The 20,923-nt window shown below is 31.7% G+C and overlaps 3 protein-coding genes across 7 annotated transcripts; 1 reads left to right on the top strand and 2 right to left on the bottom strand.

The window, feature by feature from the left end:
- Positions 1-392: 392 nt before the first annotated feature.
- Positions 393-4,822, top strand: LOC103493178 (protein CHAPERONE-LIKE PROTEIN OF POR1, chloroplastic). Of its 2 annotated transcripts, none has more exons than XM_008453838.3 (5): positions 393-1,161; positions 1,884-2,098; positions 2,177-2,283; positions 3,353-3,797; positions 4,414-4,822. In XM_008453838.3, exons 2-5 carry the CDS (start codon positions 1,962-1,964, stop codon positions 4,562-4,564), a joined length of 840 nt encoding a protein of 279 aa, XP_008452060.2. In that variant the 5' UTR covers positions 393-1,161; positions 1,884-1,961; the 3' UTR covers positions 4,565-4,822. The 2 variants fall into 2 exon arrangements, with proteins under 2 accessions (XP_008452060.2, XP_008452061.2); XM_008453839.3 differs by having other exon boundaries at positions 991-1,161; positions 2,180-2,283.
- Positions 4,823-6,424: 1,602 nt separating this feature from the next.
- Positions 6,425-12,335, bottom strand: LOC103493177 (probable serine protease EDA2). 3 transcript variants are annotated; one of them, XM_051087157.1, is made up of 13 exons: positions 12,006-12,310; positions 11,363-11,488; positions 10,689-10,844; positions 10,200-10,379; positions 9,934-10,050; positions 9,786-9,839; positions 9,621-9,692; positions 8,667-8,872; positions 8,446-8,540; positions 8,074-8,148; positions 7,674-7,757; positions 7,315-7,416; positions 6,425-6,578 (listed from the first exon to the last, which is right to left on the bottom strand). In XM_051087157.1, exons 1-13 carry the CDS (start codon positions 12,189-12,191, stop codon positions 6,448-6,450), a joined length of 1,584 nt encoding a protein of 527 aa, XP_050943114.1. In that variant the 5' UTR covers positions 12,192-12,310; the 3' UTR covers positions 6,425-6,447. The 3 variants fall into 3 exon arrangements, with proteins under 3 accessions (XP_050943114.1, XP_008452059.1, XP_008452058.1); XM_008453837.3 differs by lacking the exon at positions 6,425-6,578 and adding an exon at positions 7,003-7,123 and having other exon boundaries at positions 12,006-12,309; XM_008453836.3 differs by lacking the exon at positions 6,425-6,578 and having other exon boundaries at positions 7,003-7,416; positions 12,006-12,335.
- Positions 12,336-17,221: 4,886 nt separating this feature from the next.
- Positions 17,222-20,294, bottom strand: LOC103493176 (B-box zinc finger protein 18-like). 2 transcript variants are annotated; one of them, XM_008453835.3, is made up of 5 exons: positions 19,656-20,294; positions 18,744-18,840; positions 18,516-18,631; positions 18,187-18,432; positions 17,222-17,630 (listed from the first exon to the last, which is right to left on the bottom strand). In XM_008453835.3, exons 1-5 carry the CDS (start codon positions 19,746-19,748, stop codon positions 17,622-17,624), a joined length of 561 nt encoding a protein of 186 aa, XP_008452057.2. In that variant the 5' UTR covers positions 19,749-20,294; the 3' UTR covers positions 17,222-17,621. The 2 variants fall into 2 exon arrangements, with proteins under 2 accessions (XP_008452057.2, XP_050943117.1); XM_051087160.1 differs by having other exon boundaries at positions 17,222-18,432; positions 19,656-20,263.
- Between the last annotated feature and the right edge of the window lie 629 nt (positions 20,295-20,923).

Here is a 20,923-nt window from a genome sequence, read left to right as displayed (position 1 = left end):
GTGTTTATAGAATTAGTGATTTTAACATGATTTTATTGATCTTCGAACCATCAATTTAAAGTTTGGTTATGCCCTTCAAAAGATGATTTTCTACAATCGAAACTATAAATAATTGTCATAAATCACGTGAATATTTGGCTTCATATTTGTACTAAAGAGTTCTTTAATAACGTCTGTTTTCAAAGATGGGTAAGATTCATCAAGTCTTTGAAAAGCATATCATCTGAGATTGAAAAATTAGAAACAGAATTTCTTTTAAATAAAGAAAAGAGAAAAATGATAGACATACTAGGAGTTTAATGGAGTCCAAAAACTCAAAGATTCATTAATGGAGGCATTACATCGAGGACGATCTTTCTTTTTTTCTCTCCAAATTTTCTTTGGGGAAGAATGACTTTAAAGAGAAAAAAAAGCTCAAGAAAAAAAATTAAGAGCAAAAATTAAAGGAAAATATTATACAAATTAGAGAGGAATAAAAATGGACAAAAATCTTTGAAAAATAAAATTAGGACAAAATAAATTGATATATGAGTTTTCTCTAACAAAAAATTAGGAGTGTGATAGCCAAAATTTGGATAGTTTGAAATGCAACAAGATTGTTTTAAAAAAGTTTAGCAAAAATAATAATAATAATAATACATGGATAATTTAATTGAAACTTTGGATCTTAATTTAACCCCACCAACATTTTTGAAATTCTTCTTCAGATAACAATCTCAATTTGTAGTTTTTCTTAATTAACTTAAAATTTCGAACAAATCGAAAAATCATCACACAAATTTAAATTTTCAATAGTAAAATTCAACCTTCAAACACAACCTAGCGTTGAAAATAGAATTATTAAATTTGCAATAGTAGAATTATAGTAGAGAAATTGAATTTCAAAAGAAAAAAGTTAGTGTTATTTTGATTAGAAGTATAATGATAATTAACACTCATTTTTTGCAAATTGGCCTTTTTAATTGAATATGATTACTCAATTTTGTTAATTGGGTTTGTCATTTTGGTGAAAGCAGGGTTTAGTTGTTGAGTAGCTCTCTAGGTCAGCGTCTTCCCTATCCTTTTAGCGCACAACATTTGAGATCGACCAAACTCAACACTCTGCTTATCGGACCTCCCTCCAATTTCACTTTCACTTTCACCTTTACCCTTACCCATGAGGTTCTTCTTCCAATCTTCTTTCTTTTGAGCTTCTTTTCATTTCTTATGGTTTCTTTATGTTGATTTTGGATTCTTAATTTGTATCTATTGAACTTCTGCTCAAATTCAATACTTTTTCCATCACGTTTCGCACAATTTTGCTATTTTCTACCGTAAAAATCAGTTAAACTTCAGTGTGGCATTCCCTTTGATTTCTAGTGTAATTTGTTTAAGCTCTCTCTACTTCATTCTCTGGCTCATGTGTTGTACCCGGGAAGAGGAATTTTTTTTTTTAGAAGATTTTGATTGCAGGTTGACAATTATATTGAAATGGGTTCCTAAGGAAGAATAATACCGATTTTCTACTTTCTTGTCCAATTCAAATAAACGAAACGTCTGACCCTTTATTTTATTCTTTTTCTCAGTAACTGTGTTGTTTTGTTGGTCAAATTGAATCTTTCCAACTAACCAAGTGAATGGAGTAGATTTTTAACTTTTGACGTAAGAAGCTTTAAGAGACACTCCATGGCTAATTAATGAAAAATAGCCTGAATGGCAGACCATTTTCTCTTCAACTTGTTGGCTGGTGTCTAAACTCTGCTAAGCTTAATTTATGGCTGGTGGTTGAATTCTTGTAGAGTGATGTTTTGTTGTTTTATTTGCTCACTTTTTACGGTTTCTTTTGTTAATCACTTAATCTTATTTAAGGTATATCTAATTCATTGGTTTTAATAAAATTACAGCTGCTGATTCTGTGGCTTGGAGAGTACAAACATACCAGTAGTGATACCGTGTGGCACTAAGGACAGAGATTTCATATAATGATTTTGTCTGGATTGAGTGGCAAACCCTCAAAATGTTGTCTTCTGAGACCTAGTGCCAGGATTCCACGTGAGCTGGTTTCATCTTTTTCCAATGGGAACTTTAGAGAAAATATTGATTTGCAATATCTTAAAAGGTTCTGCTCACTAATACGCGTTAGTGTTTTGATGTGGTCTTTCGAAGTCATCATTCATTACCTTGTTGTTTAATGCAGAAGTTGCTGGACGGGTCCTGCCCTTCGATGTAAAACTCTCCAGATTCGACACACTACTAAGTGTGCATTTGATGCTTCTCCCGAAGATTTTGCAAATGATTCTGCCGGTAAAGTTCTTATTTCATCTTTGAAATGGTATAGATAGTAAGCTTGTAAGGGAAAATCATCAGTTGTAGCCTTTCTGATGTGCCAAACCAAACAATCCTTATGCTAATGTGTCAATAATAGAATACAAGTTTTAGTCTTCTCCCTTCACGCTATCTGTTTATATGGGATCAAATTGAACCTGACATTGCTAAGTGCAAACGGCGTAACACATTACTGGATTAGATGGTTGAAATCTTCTTGCCGTACGTCAAAGGAGTTTGCTGTTACTATTAGTAATTTCAAAAGTTAAAGTAGTTGGATTAGCCCTTATTTATTTAAGAGATATTCCCCGTGCCTATTTCGTCCCTAAATTTTCAAAAGATACATTTTTTTTTACACTAACCTTGTGATGTAGGCCTAAATAATTTTTGTCGATTGTTTTTCATTAGGCATAATAGCCTAGGAGGTAGAGGGAAAATGGGAGAGGAAGATAGGAAGGAGAACTCTCCTCTCAATAAATGAAATTAGAAAGAAAAAAATAACTTATTTGGCCGCATAAGCAACAGGTATTCCTAAATTAGAGGGAATGTGTGAGAGAGAGAGAGGTAACTCCAGGAGAATAAGAAAATATTTTATTTACCCTATGGCCTATCATATTAGCAGATTTTTTTTAATGTCAAATCGGCGATATCGAAATTCAAACAATTAACAAAAGGCACAACTTAGAGTGACTTAACAACTTATGGATTAAAATAGAAGTAAAAGGAAAAAATCATTGCCAAAAATTAATCAATTTATTTCTATAAACTATTGGTCTGCCTTCTTTTTTGATAACTATTGATTATTAGGACCTAAAACATGGTTTCTCAATTGTAAAACGAGTAAATTACAATATTGGGATTTATAAAAACAACTACACATTATCGTGACAAATTACTAACAAGTCTAGCAAATCTACTCATTTGTATATTGATGATGATAATTTTTACTGTAGTTGTATTAAACAAGGTTCACATTCCATTTTCAAATTAGTTTATTTCATCTCTGAACTTCCTTCTTGACTTTCTTTGACTTTCTCTGCTAGTGCAGCTGTATTCCCTCGAATTAATGTAAGGGATCCATACAAACGGCTTGGCATAAGTAAGGAAGCATCTGAAGATGAAATTCAAGCTGCGAGAAACTTCCTTATCCATAGATACGCAGGGCATAAAGAAAGTGTTGATGCCATTGAATCAGCTCATGATAAAATTATTATGCAAAAGTTTTATGACAGAAGGAACCCAAAAATTGACATCAAGAAAAAGGTGAGGGAAGTCAATCAGTCTCGGGTTGTGCAGGCTATACGGAGCAGGTTCCAAACACCTTCTACAAAGTTCATAATCAAGTCATCAATTGCATTCTTAGTTCTTGGAGTTCTCACCATTCTCTTTCCAACCGAGGAAGGTCCAACCCTTCAGGTTGCTATATCACTTCTAGCTACTTTCTATTTCATACATGATCGATTGAAGAGCAAACTCCGAGCATTCCTTTATGGGTATGTCTAGAATTTCATCTCGTTTCCCTTTTTGAACTTCAAGATAGAACATAAAATATTAATGTACATAAATATTAACCTAGTACATGATAGAACATGATAACTTCAAGTTATATTAATGTACACGTTAACTTCATTTCCTTTTCAAAAAAAAATGATGGGACATAAATATTAACCGAGTATGAATCATCTTTTCTGGTTGAGTGGCTGACTGATTACTCTTCTTCTCTCCTACATACTTGGGGGCCATTTGAGGCTCCAACTTCAGTTGGGTGAAGTGGGCTATGTAACTCACTCACTGTTTGGACTTCCAATTATAGTGGCTGGTGATCTAACTATCATGGCCCTCTATTAACTACATTATTACTATTTCAAACTTCTATTTGTTATCATCCTTACTATTTTCTTCCCATCTTCTATCCTTGCTAACTCAATTTAAACAATTTAAAATGGTGTGTACCTGAAACACATGCTATATAACATAGACTAGAATAGTCTCCACTCCAAAGACAAACTGTTATAAACTTATAACTTACTATACTAACTAACTCATGTCCCAAACTAATATATGATATGATAATTGGGTTTGATTTATTTGAGTTTTCCAATGGTACAGGGCTGGAGCTTTCATCTTCTCATGGCTTGTGGGAACCTTTTTGATGGTATCTGTGATTCCCCCAGTAATCAAAGGACTGAGAGGCTTTGAAGTAACTACTTCATTAATAACCTATATCTTACTCTGGGTTTCATCTACATATTTAAAGTAGCAAAGCAAAGTTTTTCTTCTACTGTGAGATTCCAATTTTGCTGCGGCTGAGCTTCTGATTCAGTGTTCTGCTTCCTTGACCCTTGGGTCGGTTAATGGAGAAGATAGACGAAATTGAAAGGGTTCTTTGTTTTAGAATTGACCAGAATTGAAAAGGATGTAAACTATTACAGTTGGAAACCATAGGTTAGCTGTTTGTTATTATCTTTATTTCATCTTTTGTTGCAATGATAATCCTTCTTGTGCAGTATTTTGAAAACGCAAAGCGTATTAAGCTGCAATAACCTTCTCTTTTTTGTTTTGGGAGTTCGGTTCTTGGGATCAAAACCAACATACTTCGACACTATGAGCTTAAGCAAGGTGAAGTGTCATGTAGTCTAATCATTGTTCTAATTCTTGCAATTTGGTTCTACTAATATTTGGTCTCGGTTTAATTTGAGTTCAACAAACATCTATCTTCTTGATTGAGGCAGTTTATTAATTAATTGAATTATATTTAACGAAAAATTTTCAATAGTCTTAAACACAAAATTAAAAAATAAATAAATAAATCGTTATAAAATTATCAAATCTATGACTAAGTGAACTCTACTGGTGTACACTTCGAGCAAATGCTGTCGGTAAATCACGGGATATTAGAATAAGAAAGGAAATCATTATGACTATAGATTGACGATGACCACAACAACTCAATCAAACACCCTATAAGATTTGATTTTAGATCTTTCATGTATAGATATATTCATCTAATATCGGTCGAACATTAAAATGCATAGGTTAATCTGAGAAATTTCCGCCACTTTTCAAACAAAAACTAATTTAACTTTCTATTTTTATTTTCGAATTATGGTTTGATTTTTTAAAAACAGGAGTAAAAAGTAATACCAAAACAAAATTTTAAGATGGTGTCTTGGACTCACTGCTATTTCTTCTTATATTCATGTTTCACATTATTTAAATTAAATAGCAAATTTAATCTTAGAATATCATAATTTAGCCTGTATGATTTAATTAGAATTTTAAATCTCCATAATTTGATAAATTATTTATAAATATTTCCTATCATAAAAACTTTTTGTGAAAAATTTATCAAACTATAGAAACTATTTTTAATGTCTTGTCAAATTAAAAAGATTAAATTTTCGAAACTAAGTTCTGATTTTTTGCGTCATAGAAACCAAATTTATAATTTAATAAACTTCTGCAAGGCAATAAAATAAATCTAATTGAAGATGATGCAGCAATCTCAATTCACAAAAAATAACCAAGCTAACAAGATGTACTAAAAACGATTAACAAAGAACTCTAAATTGAGTGCAACCTCCCTATATTTTATTTAGAAATGTCAATTTAATCCATGAGGCTGGAACGGAAAATCTTCAAATACATCGGGAACATGGAAAGGAGTGAGAAATTTTTTTTCTCCGTTGGCAACACGGGACCGGGGACAGGGAATAGATTTCCCGACCCTGGCCCCGATCCCCTACCCCACCTTGACTTGTGGGGTAAAAATATGTAAAAGAGTAAAAAAAGAATTATTTTGATATTCTTCCTTTCCTTCTCTTCTCTATTCCATTTCTAAATTTTTTTCCCTAATTCTCTAATCCATTTTTTAATTTTTTTCTTAATTCCATTTCTATGTTGCGAGCTTCTTTTTTAAAAATATATGCATATGTTTTGTTTTGCTTTAAGATTTGTAAACTTTTCTTAAAAAATTAAAACATATGATGTAGTTGAAATTTGTTAGAATGCTTATGAATTGATATTTGATTTTCTTTATATGTATTTTTAAATTTTATGGATAGATTTTTAAATGTATCAAATTGTTTTAAATAAAAAACTAATAATATTCTATCGAAAATAAAACAACAATGGAAATGCATTTTAAGTAAATGTAGATTGGAACATGTGATTAAACTTAGAAAAAAACATAGAATATTTTTCACGAGGAATCCGTTCCCGTAAAATCCCCTCGGAAAATCCTCGCCCCCTACCCGTGGGAAAATCATCTCTACCTATATTACAATACGAAACTACAATGAGTTGGCTAATGGTCGGATAGGGTTAAATGGTAAACAATACAGTTTCAATTCAAGCTATAGTAACGAGTAGTCACCAACCTATAGTCTAATACCCTACAAATCTTTGACAACGGTAAAATCAAGCAACTATCAATCAATCAATCTACCCCTCTAAAATCAAAAGCATCTCATAAATAATCTTATATGAAACAATATAATACATTTGCAAATTTTGCAGGTACTAAAGAAAGGTTCAATAACATACGACAGGTATGAGCTTTAATTTACAAAATATAAAGAGTAACTTATAAATGATTATTCTAAAAAGAACAGCATAAGATCAATTTTCTACCCATAGAACAACACATTACAGATGTCAAATGACCAAATGACAAATGTGATGGTCAACTTATGAATGTATATAAATATATTCATATTATTTAAAATTCGGTAAAATTACGTTGCCTACATAAGTTATGCTCCTTGGTCACATCAGGAGAATGCGGAGTAGGATTCATATGTCCTGAGCAATTAAACATCTGTTTCGAGGATAATGCACACAGACAGTGATTAGAGTGTGTAATTTAAGGTGCGTTCCAAACACTTAAAACTTTTTAAGTGTTTAAACCTTTTTACCACTTATGACCCTTGAAAAATTATTCTAAACAAGTCAAAGTAGTTAAGAGTTAAGCATGAGGGCTTGACTTTGTGCTTCAAATATTATTCCTACCAGTGGTGGATTGACATTCTGACAACCAAAGATCCATCTTTTCCACCAACTGCTGCCTAACTTTGTGAACTGCATCGGGAGAACTACAGTTTTGAGCATTACCTAAAGAGAGAGAGCGGGAAAAAGGTAAGATTTAGACCATTATATGAAGCTTCAAATGGTAATGATCAAGTAGATTCTTGTGCTTATTATAAAAATAACAAATGTATGGTTTAAATATTGTTTTGCTTCTTATTCATTTTGGACTTTGGAGGTCTATGTGAGATTAAGATCGACTCCCATGAATCTCAATGCTCGATCAAAATCAATTTAATAATTTGAATGCGGAAGAAAGGGTAAATTAGTAGACCTTTACATACCTTCAATGTTTAGATGAGATTGAGGGCATCCTCGCAAATCAGTTCCATGGCCACAATTGTGACATGTTATGAGGTACGATGGCACTGAGTTTGAGCAGAGAAAAAAAAAAAGACAGAAAAGAAAAAGAGATTGTAAATAACATTATGAATGAATGTCCTAAAAAAATTCAATAGCAGCATGGCTTTCGATTACAGTAAACATTACTTTACGTAAAATTTGTTTGACATAATTTAACAAAATCTATGAAAACCTTTGATGCAACAAAAACTCTTTCCAGGCAAACCCACAGCCCAGAGCCAATTACGAAATTAACCTTGCCTAAGATCACTTCAAGGCTGGGAAGTTCGCATACGCTAGAGGAATGAATATCAAGAATCAGCAAAATAATTCAAAACTCACTCTCAGGAGATGATATTTGCTTGGATGCATGGCGCCAAGGATCTTGTGAACCATTTGTAAAAACTATTTTTGAACCTGCAAAAGAAATTTTTGTTTTCATAAGATCTGTAAAGTACGACTGGAAACAATGTGGTTGCCCCTGATAATGGCTAAACGAGAATTTGGTAACTGAAAGGCTTGGCATATCCACATTTAAAATATTTATTGTGTGTCAAACTTGCCAAAGAGAGCTTTGAATTTCATTAGTAAAAATAAGCAGAAACTATAGAGATGGCGGTTAAAGCGACTGACTTCTCAAACTAATAGCATAGGAGCCATGAATAATGAACTAAGGTGAAGTAATGGTAGTGGAAAAGACGACAAAGTATGCACCTGCAATTCCTGTGCCTCCATAATAAATATTTGTGGTGTCTACATCCGGATAAATGCCCTCTCCAAAAACGTTCTTACAAAGATCCAAATGATACCTGCCATTAGGCAAGCTATTAAGAAATCGCAGTAAAAGGAACATCGGACTGTGACAAAAAAAAAAGAAGAAGAAAAAAACACTGATCAAAAGAATGGAATCCGTGAATTGGAGAGTGGAAGAATACTTTGTATCCACTTTAGATGAACGCATGCTATCATTTGCTGGTGCAACCTGGAAATATGCAACTTCAGTACAAACTTGAAACCACCACAACCGGTCCGCACTATCTTCACCTGGAGTGGTGTTTTTTAAATTTTTCTGATTGTAAGTCTGAACACTAGAGCCAAAAGTTCCAATGTAATAATCTTTAACATATTTGGCATAGGCATCCTGCAGGAGAAAGTAAGCGGCATTCAAAGATTGAGATATCTAATGAAGCTGATAATAACCTGTACGCATGCACTAGCTTGCATCTTATGAACAAAGAAGAAACCTGTAAACTGTCCTTAAAAACGGGTCCTTTTAAGAACAATTTTAAGGATATTGACAATATAGATAGGAGGTCGGCAATCGTTTGTTTTCCATAGATTGAATTTTTTATTTATTGACAGATAACTTGTTTGACATCTTTGCCCAAATTTTTTGTCAAACCATCAGACACATTTTCTTGATAAATATAGATAACCCAAATTTGGTGCCTATGCTTGGGAACAAAGTTTGATTTGAATGTTTGGGGAAAGAAGCAGGTATATCCAAGAATTAAACTGAAGTAACTATCACTAACTTTCATGCGAAAAGTTTGCGTGTTGGAGAAGAAATGAAGGAAACAAAATTCTTTTTGACTTCACCATCATGGCTATCCAATGCTCCAGTAGGAGAGCAATAAACACAGATTCTGAGGGAAACGTAAGAGGATAAATTTTTTAGGATGGCTCAAAATTCATTTCTTGCCTTCTTTTTTAGGCTTATTACATATTGGGCATCTAATTGATGTACTTCAATACCTCTGAAACTTTTCATCCAGTTCCTCCTGCCCATCCTATTTTTCTAAAATGTACAAATTTCCCCCATTTTTATGGTGAAACAAAAAATGATTACAACAAATAAAGGTAAGAGCTTAGAAGAAAGACATGAATACCACTAAGTCATTTCCCGCGTTCTTTGCTTGAACAAGAGGAGAGCATAATGTATCTGGATTCCCATATTGAAACTGCAGAATTTTAACAAATAAAGATACCAAATTTGAAAACTAAAAGAAAACTACAGAAAGAAAGGTCAATAGGTCATCCAAGACTGAAATTACCGCTATGACAGCCGCATCTGCCAGTAAATAAAAGAAATCTCCATCTATTTCCAACTGTAAACACAGGCTAGATATCAACAGATAGCAGCCAAATAAAGAGAATAGCAATTACACTGTCCTAACATAGATGATTAAATGGAAAGTCAACCTCTCCCGCACCAAACAATGCCTTCACTTCTTTTTTGTTTGTTTCAAATCTTTGTTCAACAAGTCGATTGGTTTCTTGTAAAACAGCCTTGCACTCTGGCCCAGCAGACTCGCCAATCTACATAAAAAAAGACTACTCAGGATATTGTACAAAGGAGAACATTAAAATAACGTTTGATAGACTAGATGTTATTCTGGCACAGAATCTGAAGGTGTTTGAATCAAGTAGCAGAATGAAAATAATCAATAATATTATATTTAAATCACCTGTTGGTCAAATTCAGTGAAGTTATAGACAGCAAGTACAACAGCAGAACTTGCAAGACTTCCGCAAGTTAAATGAGGGAACTTAAGTCGAAACCATGCACTAAGAGCACCGGGATATGAGACACCAAAAAAGAACCATGGGTTTTCACCCTTCTTGTTTAGCTTCAGATTTAACGAATCCTGCAAGTAAATCATCAACAGACGGACATAAACACACATACAATCTGAGGGAAAGAAACAAGTCAAGCCTATTTTAGCAGAATGGTAAGTAAATCATTGAACATAAATGTGGGTTAAAACACTAGGCTAGTAAAGCCGTAGTGATGTGTGAAAATCCAATACCACATTTTCTTTCCTTTTCCAAAAAAAAAAAAAAAAAAAAAAAAAAAAAAAAAAAAAAAAAACCTCTTCAGATTGTGAGCCATTTGGCAAGTGAAAACAAATGAGTTATTTCAATCTGCTTTACCTTCTAAATTGGACAATAATTACCTGATAGTACTGACGGAAAACAGCCAAATCAAACAAAGCTTGCTTGGACGAAAGATATCTCAAATTATTTGTCGTCAATGACTTGAAAGGGGAACTCTTCCCATAGTACCGATGCTCAAGAGAAACAATAGCTGCTCCAAATTTCTTTGCCAAAACCTGCATAACATTAATGAGCATGAGAAAGGAGATAACCTCCTCAAATAAATAAACTTGAGAAGATAGATTTCTCTCGCTCAGTCAGTCACTCTCTCACATTCTTCTCTATCTGTCTATCCCTCAATCTACCTACAAGCAATTCTCGCATTAAGATGAACAACACCCTCCTTTCTCTAACATATTTCCTACAAGCATTCAGCACTTGCTAATTTTGAACTAAACTTGCATACAAGCACTACTAAAATCTACCTGTACAACACACATCTTTGTTCTTTCTTAGATACATTTTACAAACATCCACCGGTGTCATAACTTTGACCAAAACAAGTAAGCAAGAACTCCAAAAATATATATCAGCAACACCCTCCTTTCTCGAATACATTTTTACAAACATTCACCACTTTGTATTTTTTAGCAGGACGTGATTAGAAAAGCATTTTTCGTTCCTCACATTGTAAATAAAGAGGCCATATAACCAAAGAGTATCTTTAAATGATTGAAGAAATTGTTGAACGTACACCAAGGTAATCGTTGCTTATCCCATTGCACGGGCCTTCACCACAAATTTTTAAAAATATCGGACCATCTGAAATCCGAAAGTAGTCAAGGAACTCATAATAGCGCTGCGGAAACTTATCATGATTCTGCATATATTAGCACCCAAGAGTGAGCATAATTACATTACCTTGAACTAATGAGAATCACATTTACATATACAAGAAACTCTAAAATAAAATTGAAGACAAACTGTTACGTTTGTACAGTATATGTGAACTCAACACCGTTGAACTCATTTATAACATTACTTGGTGGTAGGGTAAGAAAGAAACAAATCAAAATTAATTTCCATCCCAATAAATTATCACATATATTCTTCAGACCGACCAAAAAACACAAAGATCGAAAAATATCTTCCTACTTCCTTATAGGTCAAAACTAGCGTATGTCACTTATTTCAGCTAAAAGCAAATATTAAATTCCTGAAGCTCAATCGGTTAAAAGATATTTCAAACAAACGCGAAAAAAATGAAGAACTAAGAGTCAAGCTAAGTAGATGCAATTCACTTAGCAATTATCCTAGACTCAAATTCAGCATCCTCGCTAACTGTGATTAAAGCAATCGAACTCCAAATAAGACGTAAGAAAAAGTTCAATCTTTACATAAGGGGAGAAGTGATCGAGAGTCTGGTTAAACCAAAGCTCCGTCCGGGTTAAGAACGAGCTGGTTGAAGACAACCGATTAAGTACAGTGCGAGGAGTAACGTGGGCGGTTATGAACGCGGGAGAAGAAAACGCCACCGCCGTCATCACCAACCATAATCGAGCAGTCGTCAGGATCTTCCCCATGCTTGATGGAAATCTGGAATCGACGCCAAATCGAATAGAATCAACAAATTGTGAGCTTAACTCCGAGAAATGCGTATATATTCATTCATGTGCACCCACCTTTTTTCATCTTCCTTCTTTCCCCGAAGAACTGATTTTATTCAATTGGAAAATTGGATAACTAATTTTTTTTACTTTTAAGATTTTTTATAAATATAAAAACTAAACAACAAAACTTCTAAAAAAAATAAAATTTATTACAATTAAAAAATAATAATTATAATAGGTAGCAATTTTAGAATAATTATTAAATATGTAGCAATATTTTAAAAAAAAAATGCAAATATAGCAAAGTCTATCAATGATAGACTTCCATCGTTGATAGACTCTTATGATAAGATAAACCAACATTTACTACATGGTCTATCGGTGATAAACTCTTATCGATAGATTTTGACAGATTTTGTTATATTTTCAATTTTTTAAAAATGTTGCTATATGCTTAATTATTTTGAATATAATTGCTACATTTTGTAACTATAAAAAAAAAAACAAGTAAATACTCTTGCCAAATGTTCTTTTTTCTTTTTTTACTATTTTTTGTAATTTACATACTCAAGAATGTATTCGTGTTTTCTTTCTAAATAATTATTTTAAATAAAAATATATGATTCATCCATAATAATCGAGAATAGATTATGAATTATATATTTGATATACACAATAGTTTATCTTAGTCTATTATTAAATAAATATTGATATTTTGATATATTTTATTAATATGTTTGTTTATTTTATTATATTTTGAAAAGATTTTTTTTTTTATGATTTTTTAAGATGTTAAATTTGATGATTTAGAAAGGTCCAATAAGCAATTATTTTATTTAATGTTTTTAAATTTGATAACAAATCCTTATTCCATGTAATTCTCAATTAGAACCTCCTCAGAAAATTACAAAAGTTTGCCAATTGGTATTAAATTGTCATTTTTTTAGAATAACATTAAATTGTTGTTAAAATATTGAATTGTCATTTATTAACATATTTAATGTGCAAATATAGTTTAATTATTGTATCTCATTTTAAAAAATTTAATGAAGGATCCATTCAACATATAAAATTTTAAATTTTTTATCAAAAGCTTGTAGCTTTAAAAAAATCTATTTGAAATAAAAATAACTTTGTTCAAATTATAGACATATTTAACATTATAGAGTTGCATTGACTCTTTCACTTAACTCTATGACTAAATTGAGTTTTATTTTTTATTTTCATAAATTATTAAAACATCGATGCACATTGTTCAACTAAATAAAATTTTAAAAAAATAATGTGTATTTTTTCTCCGATAATTAATAACTTTTTTCTAAAAAGAAAAGGTGGATTTTAAAGTCATCCAAAATATTAGAAAGGAGAAAGGAAGAAGAAGGCATTTTAGGTACACTTAAAATTCAACTTACCTTCTTCTTTCTTCCTTACCAAGAAAGAAAGGTTTAAATTCTATTTTGGTATGTAAATTGTCTCCTATTCTATTTTGGTTATAGAATTTTTAGAAGCGTTTGTTTTAATTCTTAAGCTTTTAAAATTATATATTTTATTTTATGTCGTTAAAATTTCGTTAACTCTCTAGCATAATGATGAGCCGACTTCAATATTTAGATGTTGCCAAATAAGATAACCGCTCCTAATAATTTAGAGTTTTAATTGTAATTAAAGACTAGATGGTAAATTAATATTTATAGGATGTCATGAAGGAATTGTCTTTCAAATTTTGGTCGTCACTATTTTGGCATATTGGTATTCTACTTTACTTTCTCATCTCATTTGTTAGATGCAATTTATCTACACTTTTTTTTGTGTGTAGTTTAGATGTGCTTTTTTTTCTCATCTTCCAATTCTTTATTTTCTTTTTGGGGGGTTTTGTAATATATTTTGAGAATATTTATAGAGTTTTTTTTCTATGCATAGTTTTTACATATTTTATTTTTCTAGTTTATTTTCCACTTGCAATTTGATGTTAATACCACTATGTGAATTTTATTTTATTTTTTTATTCTATTCAATATCATCTTTTCATTTGCTTCAAGATTTCAATTTGAAAAAAATAAATAAATAAAAATAAATAAATAAGTACATAGTGGTGAACCAGAAGGAGGGTTTATTTGATTTAAATGTCCGTTAATTATGTTTTTTCTATTGACATAAAAAATTTATAGAATAAATTAGTAAGATTTTGTTGTTATTTATCAATTTAATTAATATGATGAATAATTTAGAATCAAATATAGAAGCCACATAATCATTCCATTAAAAGTTAACGAAATCCTAACGCCAGAGGCTAAAGTAAATTTTTTTCAAAAATTCAAGGGCTAAAATAGATATTTTTAAAAGTTTAGAGACTAAAATAAAACAAGATACAAAGTTTAGAGATCAAAATAATATTTCAACCAAGTTTATCTATCCCAAAAATATTGTATCAAAAGTAGAAAAAAGAAACCTAGTGAGTAACCAATTAAGAATATAATATTTAAAATATGTCAAAAAAAATTCATTTTGTAAATACATATTTTTTAGTGTATCGAGTATATATCATTAGCATATCAAATATATTAGATGTTTCCATACTTCTTTTACCTTTCATAGTTTAGAATTTTTTTTTTTCAATTTCATTTTTACGAAAGTAATAAATTTGGACTATGAGCCGTTTATTTTGCCAAACTGTAATTATTGCACGTAAAACGTGGTTAAACACGGTAAAACGTGAAAGTCTCTTTTAAGTCAAATGTTAAATGTAATTTGGAAGTATTGTATTAACTAATTAATTACTCTTTTTGAGTACCTTTGAAAACAAAATTATTGTTTTTGAGTAACTTCAAAGTCACATTGTGATGATGAAGGTCCAAGTCGGGAGTGTCGATTCAAAGGGCAATATAGTATCTTCTTAACGAAAAAATTAGTATTAAAATTGAGGACGAATTAAAAAAACCGATCTTAAATTATGGTGGTAGTTGAAATTATAGTATTAAATAATTTTGATCAACGTGTCAAATTTTTATCGATATTTCCACATTTTCATAAATTTAATATCAATATAAGGGATGAATCAATATTTCCATTATAACGTAGAAAATTAAATAGAAAATATAAACATTAAAATGTACGGGACATATTTGCTTATTTAAAAATAATAAATGTTCATTTACTAATTTAAACTTATGTTTTGATTATTATTTTTCTAGAAATAACATTTGAAATCAATATTTTCATTGGAGTTTTTTAAAATTAAGATTTCGATATTTTTATCGATATCGATATCTTAAACATTGCTAGTAATTATACTTGTAAGCTTTCAATTGTGAAAATTACTATCACTGCTAGTGTTAAAGAACTCTCAAATGTCTTACCATAGTTATAGAAATTAAATTTCGGGATTATAAAAATTGAGCCATCAAACTTGTATTAATGGAGATTTGATGGTACAACTGCAACTATCACTGTACTTTAGGGTTACTTTCGTAATATATGTAGTAGAATTTACATTGTATTTAAAGAACCTTAGTTTTATATATATAACTCTAAATAATAATTTTGATAAATAGCTGAAAATACACTAATGAGATTTGAATTTGGACATTTTTAATCTTTGAAAAGTATTCAAATGAGTTCTTCACAATTAATTTAATAAAATTAGTTAACTCCTAGGATGATGTTACTTGCTTAGACTATTCCATATATATAATTAATCATATAAATGAAGTAACATCATAATTTAGCTTCTCTAATTATATTTTTGCTAATATCATTAATGAAAGAGTGATTATAATTAAGGGACCAATACCAATTATTTTATAAACTTAATACTTAAACATCACACTTGAATATATGGACTCTAAAAGTGTAGTTTTCATGAAATAGGACAAAAGTCATATTAAAATTGCTATAATATAAAATGGATAATTATAGAAAAAAAAAATTGTCCATTTGATTTAATTATTAAGTAATGTCATCTAGAAAAAACAATATTTTAAAAATTACTTTTTAAATTTATATTTTAATTCCTAAATTTCATCCATATCCATAAGCTTTCTCTCTCTCTCTTTTTTCTTGCTTGCTTGTTAACATAACGTATCCATAAACTTTTGATGGGTTACTTTTGGTGCCTCAATTTTCAAATCTTGCATTATAGTATCTAAATTTCACATAAAAATTACTTTAAACCTTATCTTCCTTTTTTCTATTAACCATTTTGAAAAAGAAAAAAGTGAAATGGTAGGAAAAAAAATCATTTTTCATGAAGTTTTATTTGATTTTCTAAATAAATGAAAGATGTTCAATTATAAATTCGAATTCTATTATTATTATTATTATTATAAGAAAATTAAAATTTAAAAAAACGTCTAATTTAATTCTCACAGTTCTATATAATCATATAAATTGTCTTTATAATTTAACAAAATTCTTGTAAATTCAGAAACTAAATTTGCAATTCGACCAAAGAGCAATTTTCTTCTCAGAATTTATTTAAATGGATGGTTTTATTTTACTTAATAATCTTTTAACAAAAAGCCATGAAAGGACTGTTGGAGATTTACTTTAAGTGCAGAATGATTAAATCTTCAAAATCAAACTGAAACTTTAACGACCAACCAAAGGATAATGAAAACCCAAGAAAACATAAAATTATATTTTAAAAGATAATTGCAATTGAACTATACAGTAACATCATAAAAAAATCGCAAATATAATAAACAAAGAATGTTTTCAAATGAACTAAATTATTTACAAATATAGTAAAACTTTTATTTTCAAATTCGAATATACATCAATCACTTAAGTGATAAAAATTGACGATGTATTCACCATCTTGCGATAGAAAGTAAATATTTTGGATAGTTTAATTCTTCTCTATTGTGCTGCATCTACGAATAGTTTGGACCAAATTGATGTATTTGCAACCATACCTTTTAAAAATGATTTTGAAAGGAAAAAGGAAGAAACAAATAATGGGAAGCTTCCTCTATCCATTATAGTTCTCAACAGAACTACCGAAGTAAAATGAAAGCAGCCGCCTTTTTGTATTTTGTTTTTGTTTTTGTTCCAACCAAATACAAAAGAAGGGGTACCCTACACCAACTTGCCCTCCCAACAACTGCTGGCTGGGTCTGTGTCTCAGTTTGTAATATTACAGCACCTTCAATTTCACTAAAAAAGCACTGCTTTTATCTTATCTTTTTTTTTTTTTGCTTTCAAATCTATCCAACCACTTCTCTACAGATTACTAAACAAGCTCGACACCGTCCCCCCCTCCCCCCCCCCCCACCGAAACAAACAATGTAAGTTTCCACTACGACCAACCGTGACAGCTTCTGCTTTGAATCAGAAGCAAGGGGAAGATTGATGAATGCAATGGTGTCGATGTGTTATCAAAATCCATGCTTTGTTTGTTCATGATCATAGATCCTGAAAAGGAAACCGAATTATTAATTACTACACGTGTATACATGTCTTGGAAAATTATGTAATATCTCTGGACTAAACATATCTTTGCTAATATGGATACCAGCAAGTATGATGATAAGCTTTGGTTTTTGTTGGTTCTAATATCTGTGCGGCAACTATACTTGCAACATTAATACATATAAACACAGTAGTTGATCGATCATGAGATACTTTATAGCAAAGGAGGACAAGGACATGGTATGGATCCATTCATTTTCTATTAGTTGTCAGAGTAAATCAATTGGTTGGTTTAAGGTCGGTTTGGAATAATTTTCTGTGTGTTTAAAAACTCTTTTAAGATCACACTACTTTAACCTCTCTTTTTCAAAGCCCTTGAAAAGTTGTTCCAAAGAGGTTGTTTCATCTAATAGACAAGTTGTCACTCAATAGTAATGACGAGTTGGCGATTAAATTAGGAAATTGGAACCATTTTGAAAATTCCGAATGGATACGATGCCACAGTGCATATAAACAGTTGAACACTATTGAAGGAAGAGATGAGTAAAAGCATTTGAACCTGATTATTAGCAGCCTGGCCATGGACCCTATGAGGCTTCATATTCAAATCGATCATTTTCGTATCAGTCTCGGCATGACCATCATCATTGGCCTCTCGAACAGGTGATAGTCGGTGATGATTTTGCTGGGTGTCTTCTACTGTCACTTTATGCGGTGGTGGCTGATTATGTACTTTACCAATCTCATTAGGAACCTTGGACTGTGGAGATGGATCATCAAGATTTATAGGTTTGTCTCCTGGAAACTGGAAAAGAATAAGAACTTCAAAACCCCAATCCGAAAATATATGGAAAATGCACGAGGTCATATCGCAGTCTATCAACCAACCTCAACCCTCTGCCGTAGCAAAAGGTATCTCTTATGTGTCCTTTTCCCTCCAACATGAACGATCATGTCACATTGCAAACAAAGGGAACTTCCATCTATCTCACAGTAAAAGAAAGCTACATACAATTTCAAAGGCGAAATATAAAATTTATCTAAGTTAACCCCATCCCAAATCACAATATATAACAGAGCTAACAAATACAAAAACAAAAGGAAAGACCTCCATACCAGGTGCATTCTCACATATATCACAACGGGGAACATCACTGGGATTTGCAAGGCCAACTCTTACATGTCGACTTGCAAGTTTATTGCACATATGAACCTATCATCCAAGTTTCCAACATATTTGTTAAGATGTCAGCTTCAAATTCAGTTCTTTTACAAGAAACAGACATGAAAATGTCGAGGATGATGACTAAGTTTTTCCAAACACATAAGGACTCAGCAAACAGGAAAGAATAAGATGGCATAAAAATGAATGAGAATTATAGTACAACCACTCAAATATCAATCTACTATTCTTCAGAAGGTAATCAATAAACCATCAGCTACATGAGTGGAAGCCCGAACATTGAAACAAAGTGTCAAGGAACAATCAAATTATCATTCATGCTGACAATACTCGTGTTAAAAATCCAACACAACAGCTAGTAAGAACTTGTTTTACATAAACTCAACGAGTGCTGGGGTTATGCTTCAAAGCCACTTGGTGTGACAGTCAACATGAGCAATTTTGAGCTGTAAACATCGATCTGGCAATGCAGATATAGAGCATATTTCTTGCCAAATTGACCACAACAGAAGTCTTCATTCCAAAGTTTTCTTTCCTAGCAGCCAAATGTAGAGAAAATTTGCAGCAAATTGCAAGGAGTAAGAGACTCCTCGAGTATAAGATCCACCAGCATTACGACTATCTAATGCAGGCAGGCATATATCTAACAACCCATAATTATAAAAAGCCAATAATCCAAGATTCAATTATCATCCACCAGATTCTCATCGCAGGTGAAGTGGTCACAATCAAGATTAAACAAAATCAGCCAACATAAGAAACATGGGAAGAAACATAAGAGAAAAACAATGAAAGAAAAAAGAAGAAGAAGAAGAAGAAGAAGACGAAAGTCAAGAGAATAATACCTTCTCGTCACAAGAGCGGCAAAGGGCGGCTTCATCAGCAGCACAAAAGACAATAGCGGCAGCGCTTTCACAAGCGTCACAAAGTGTTCTCATAATTGAAGCTCCCCACTCTCATTTCCTCCCCCCAAACAAAATCAACCGCACAACAAAACCCAAAAAAGAATTTGCCCCAAATAATAAACCAAACCCCCTCGACGAAAACACGAACAACCCAAAATTCACGAACCAATAACGACAACAACGACAAGTTCCTAAGGTTTCCTAGACCAATTTAAAGCTCCATTAGAGATGGGTTTTGACGTTTGACAACGAAAACGATGATGGGTAAGAGAGAGAATGGAATTGAAAGAAATAAAAAAATAAGAAACAGAGAAAATTAAGAAATGGGGTTGGATTAGCGGGACCTGAGAGGGTAAAAGGAGATTCGAGAAGACAATTGGGTTAACAAAAACAATAATAAATGTGAAGAACAGCACATGGTAGCCAATGAAGAAGAGGGTGGAAAAGGGTATGGATTTTTTTGTCAAATTAGCACTCAATGAAGGGAGCGAAGTCGATAACCACAAGTTTTGTAAGAGAGAAGGGGGGAGAGTGGAGAAGTGGACAAACGAATGGCCCTCTCCGATTATTCTCACCCACCAGTTACATATCAGACGCGGGTCCCAAATTTTTCTTTGATTATATTTCACAAACAACGTCTGTGTTTCAAGATGGGATACAAATGGATGGTTGAGATGGGGTTTGGTAAATTGTTCATCTTTCCTCTTCTTTTTTGCCTCTCTCTAAAATCCTCCTCTTCTCTGCACGTGGCGCCATCTTCATCATCTTCAACATTTCTTATTTTGTGGTTGAAACTAATCCCACTCTCTTATCTCTCTGCCCAATCCAATTTCAAGTTCCGTGCTTTAATCTCTCTCTCTCTTGTTTATTGATTTCCTTTTTTCTTTTACTTCCATTGGATAATTGTTTCCATAGATTTTCATTGTATTCGACAACTTTTGTATTTGTTTTTCGCTTTTTAAAGTAAAGTTGTTTGTTGAAAGATTAGGTTTTCTTAGACTATTTGGTGACAATGTAGTTTATGTTTTTTGTTGGGACTTGAGAGTACAAGCAAAGTCCAAATCAAAAAACCATCTTTGTTCGGTACAAGATCTTTCGATTGACGAGAAGTAAAACAACAATGGTCGAGAGTTTAAGCTAAAAGTAGATATTGCTATACTATGAAAAATGATTAAGTTTGGAATCTTCTTTGACCGTAAAATACTAAT

The sequence above is a fragment of the Cucumis melo genome, chromosome 7, assembly GCF_025177605.1.
Source record: "Cucumis melo cultivar AY chromosome 7, USDA_Cmelo_AY_1.0, whole genome shotgun sequence".
In the NCBI taxonomy this organism is placed as follows: domain Eukaryota; kingdom Viridiplantae; phylum Streptophyta; class Magnoliopsida; order Cucurbitales; family Cucurbitaceae; genus Cucumis; species Cucumis melo.
The sequence above is the reverse complement of the archived record's forward strand: the minus strand, read 5'-3'. Positions and strand labels throughout refer to the sequence as shown.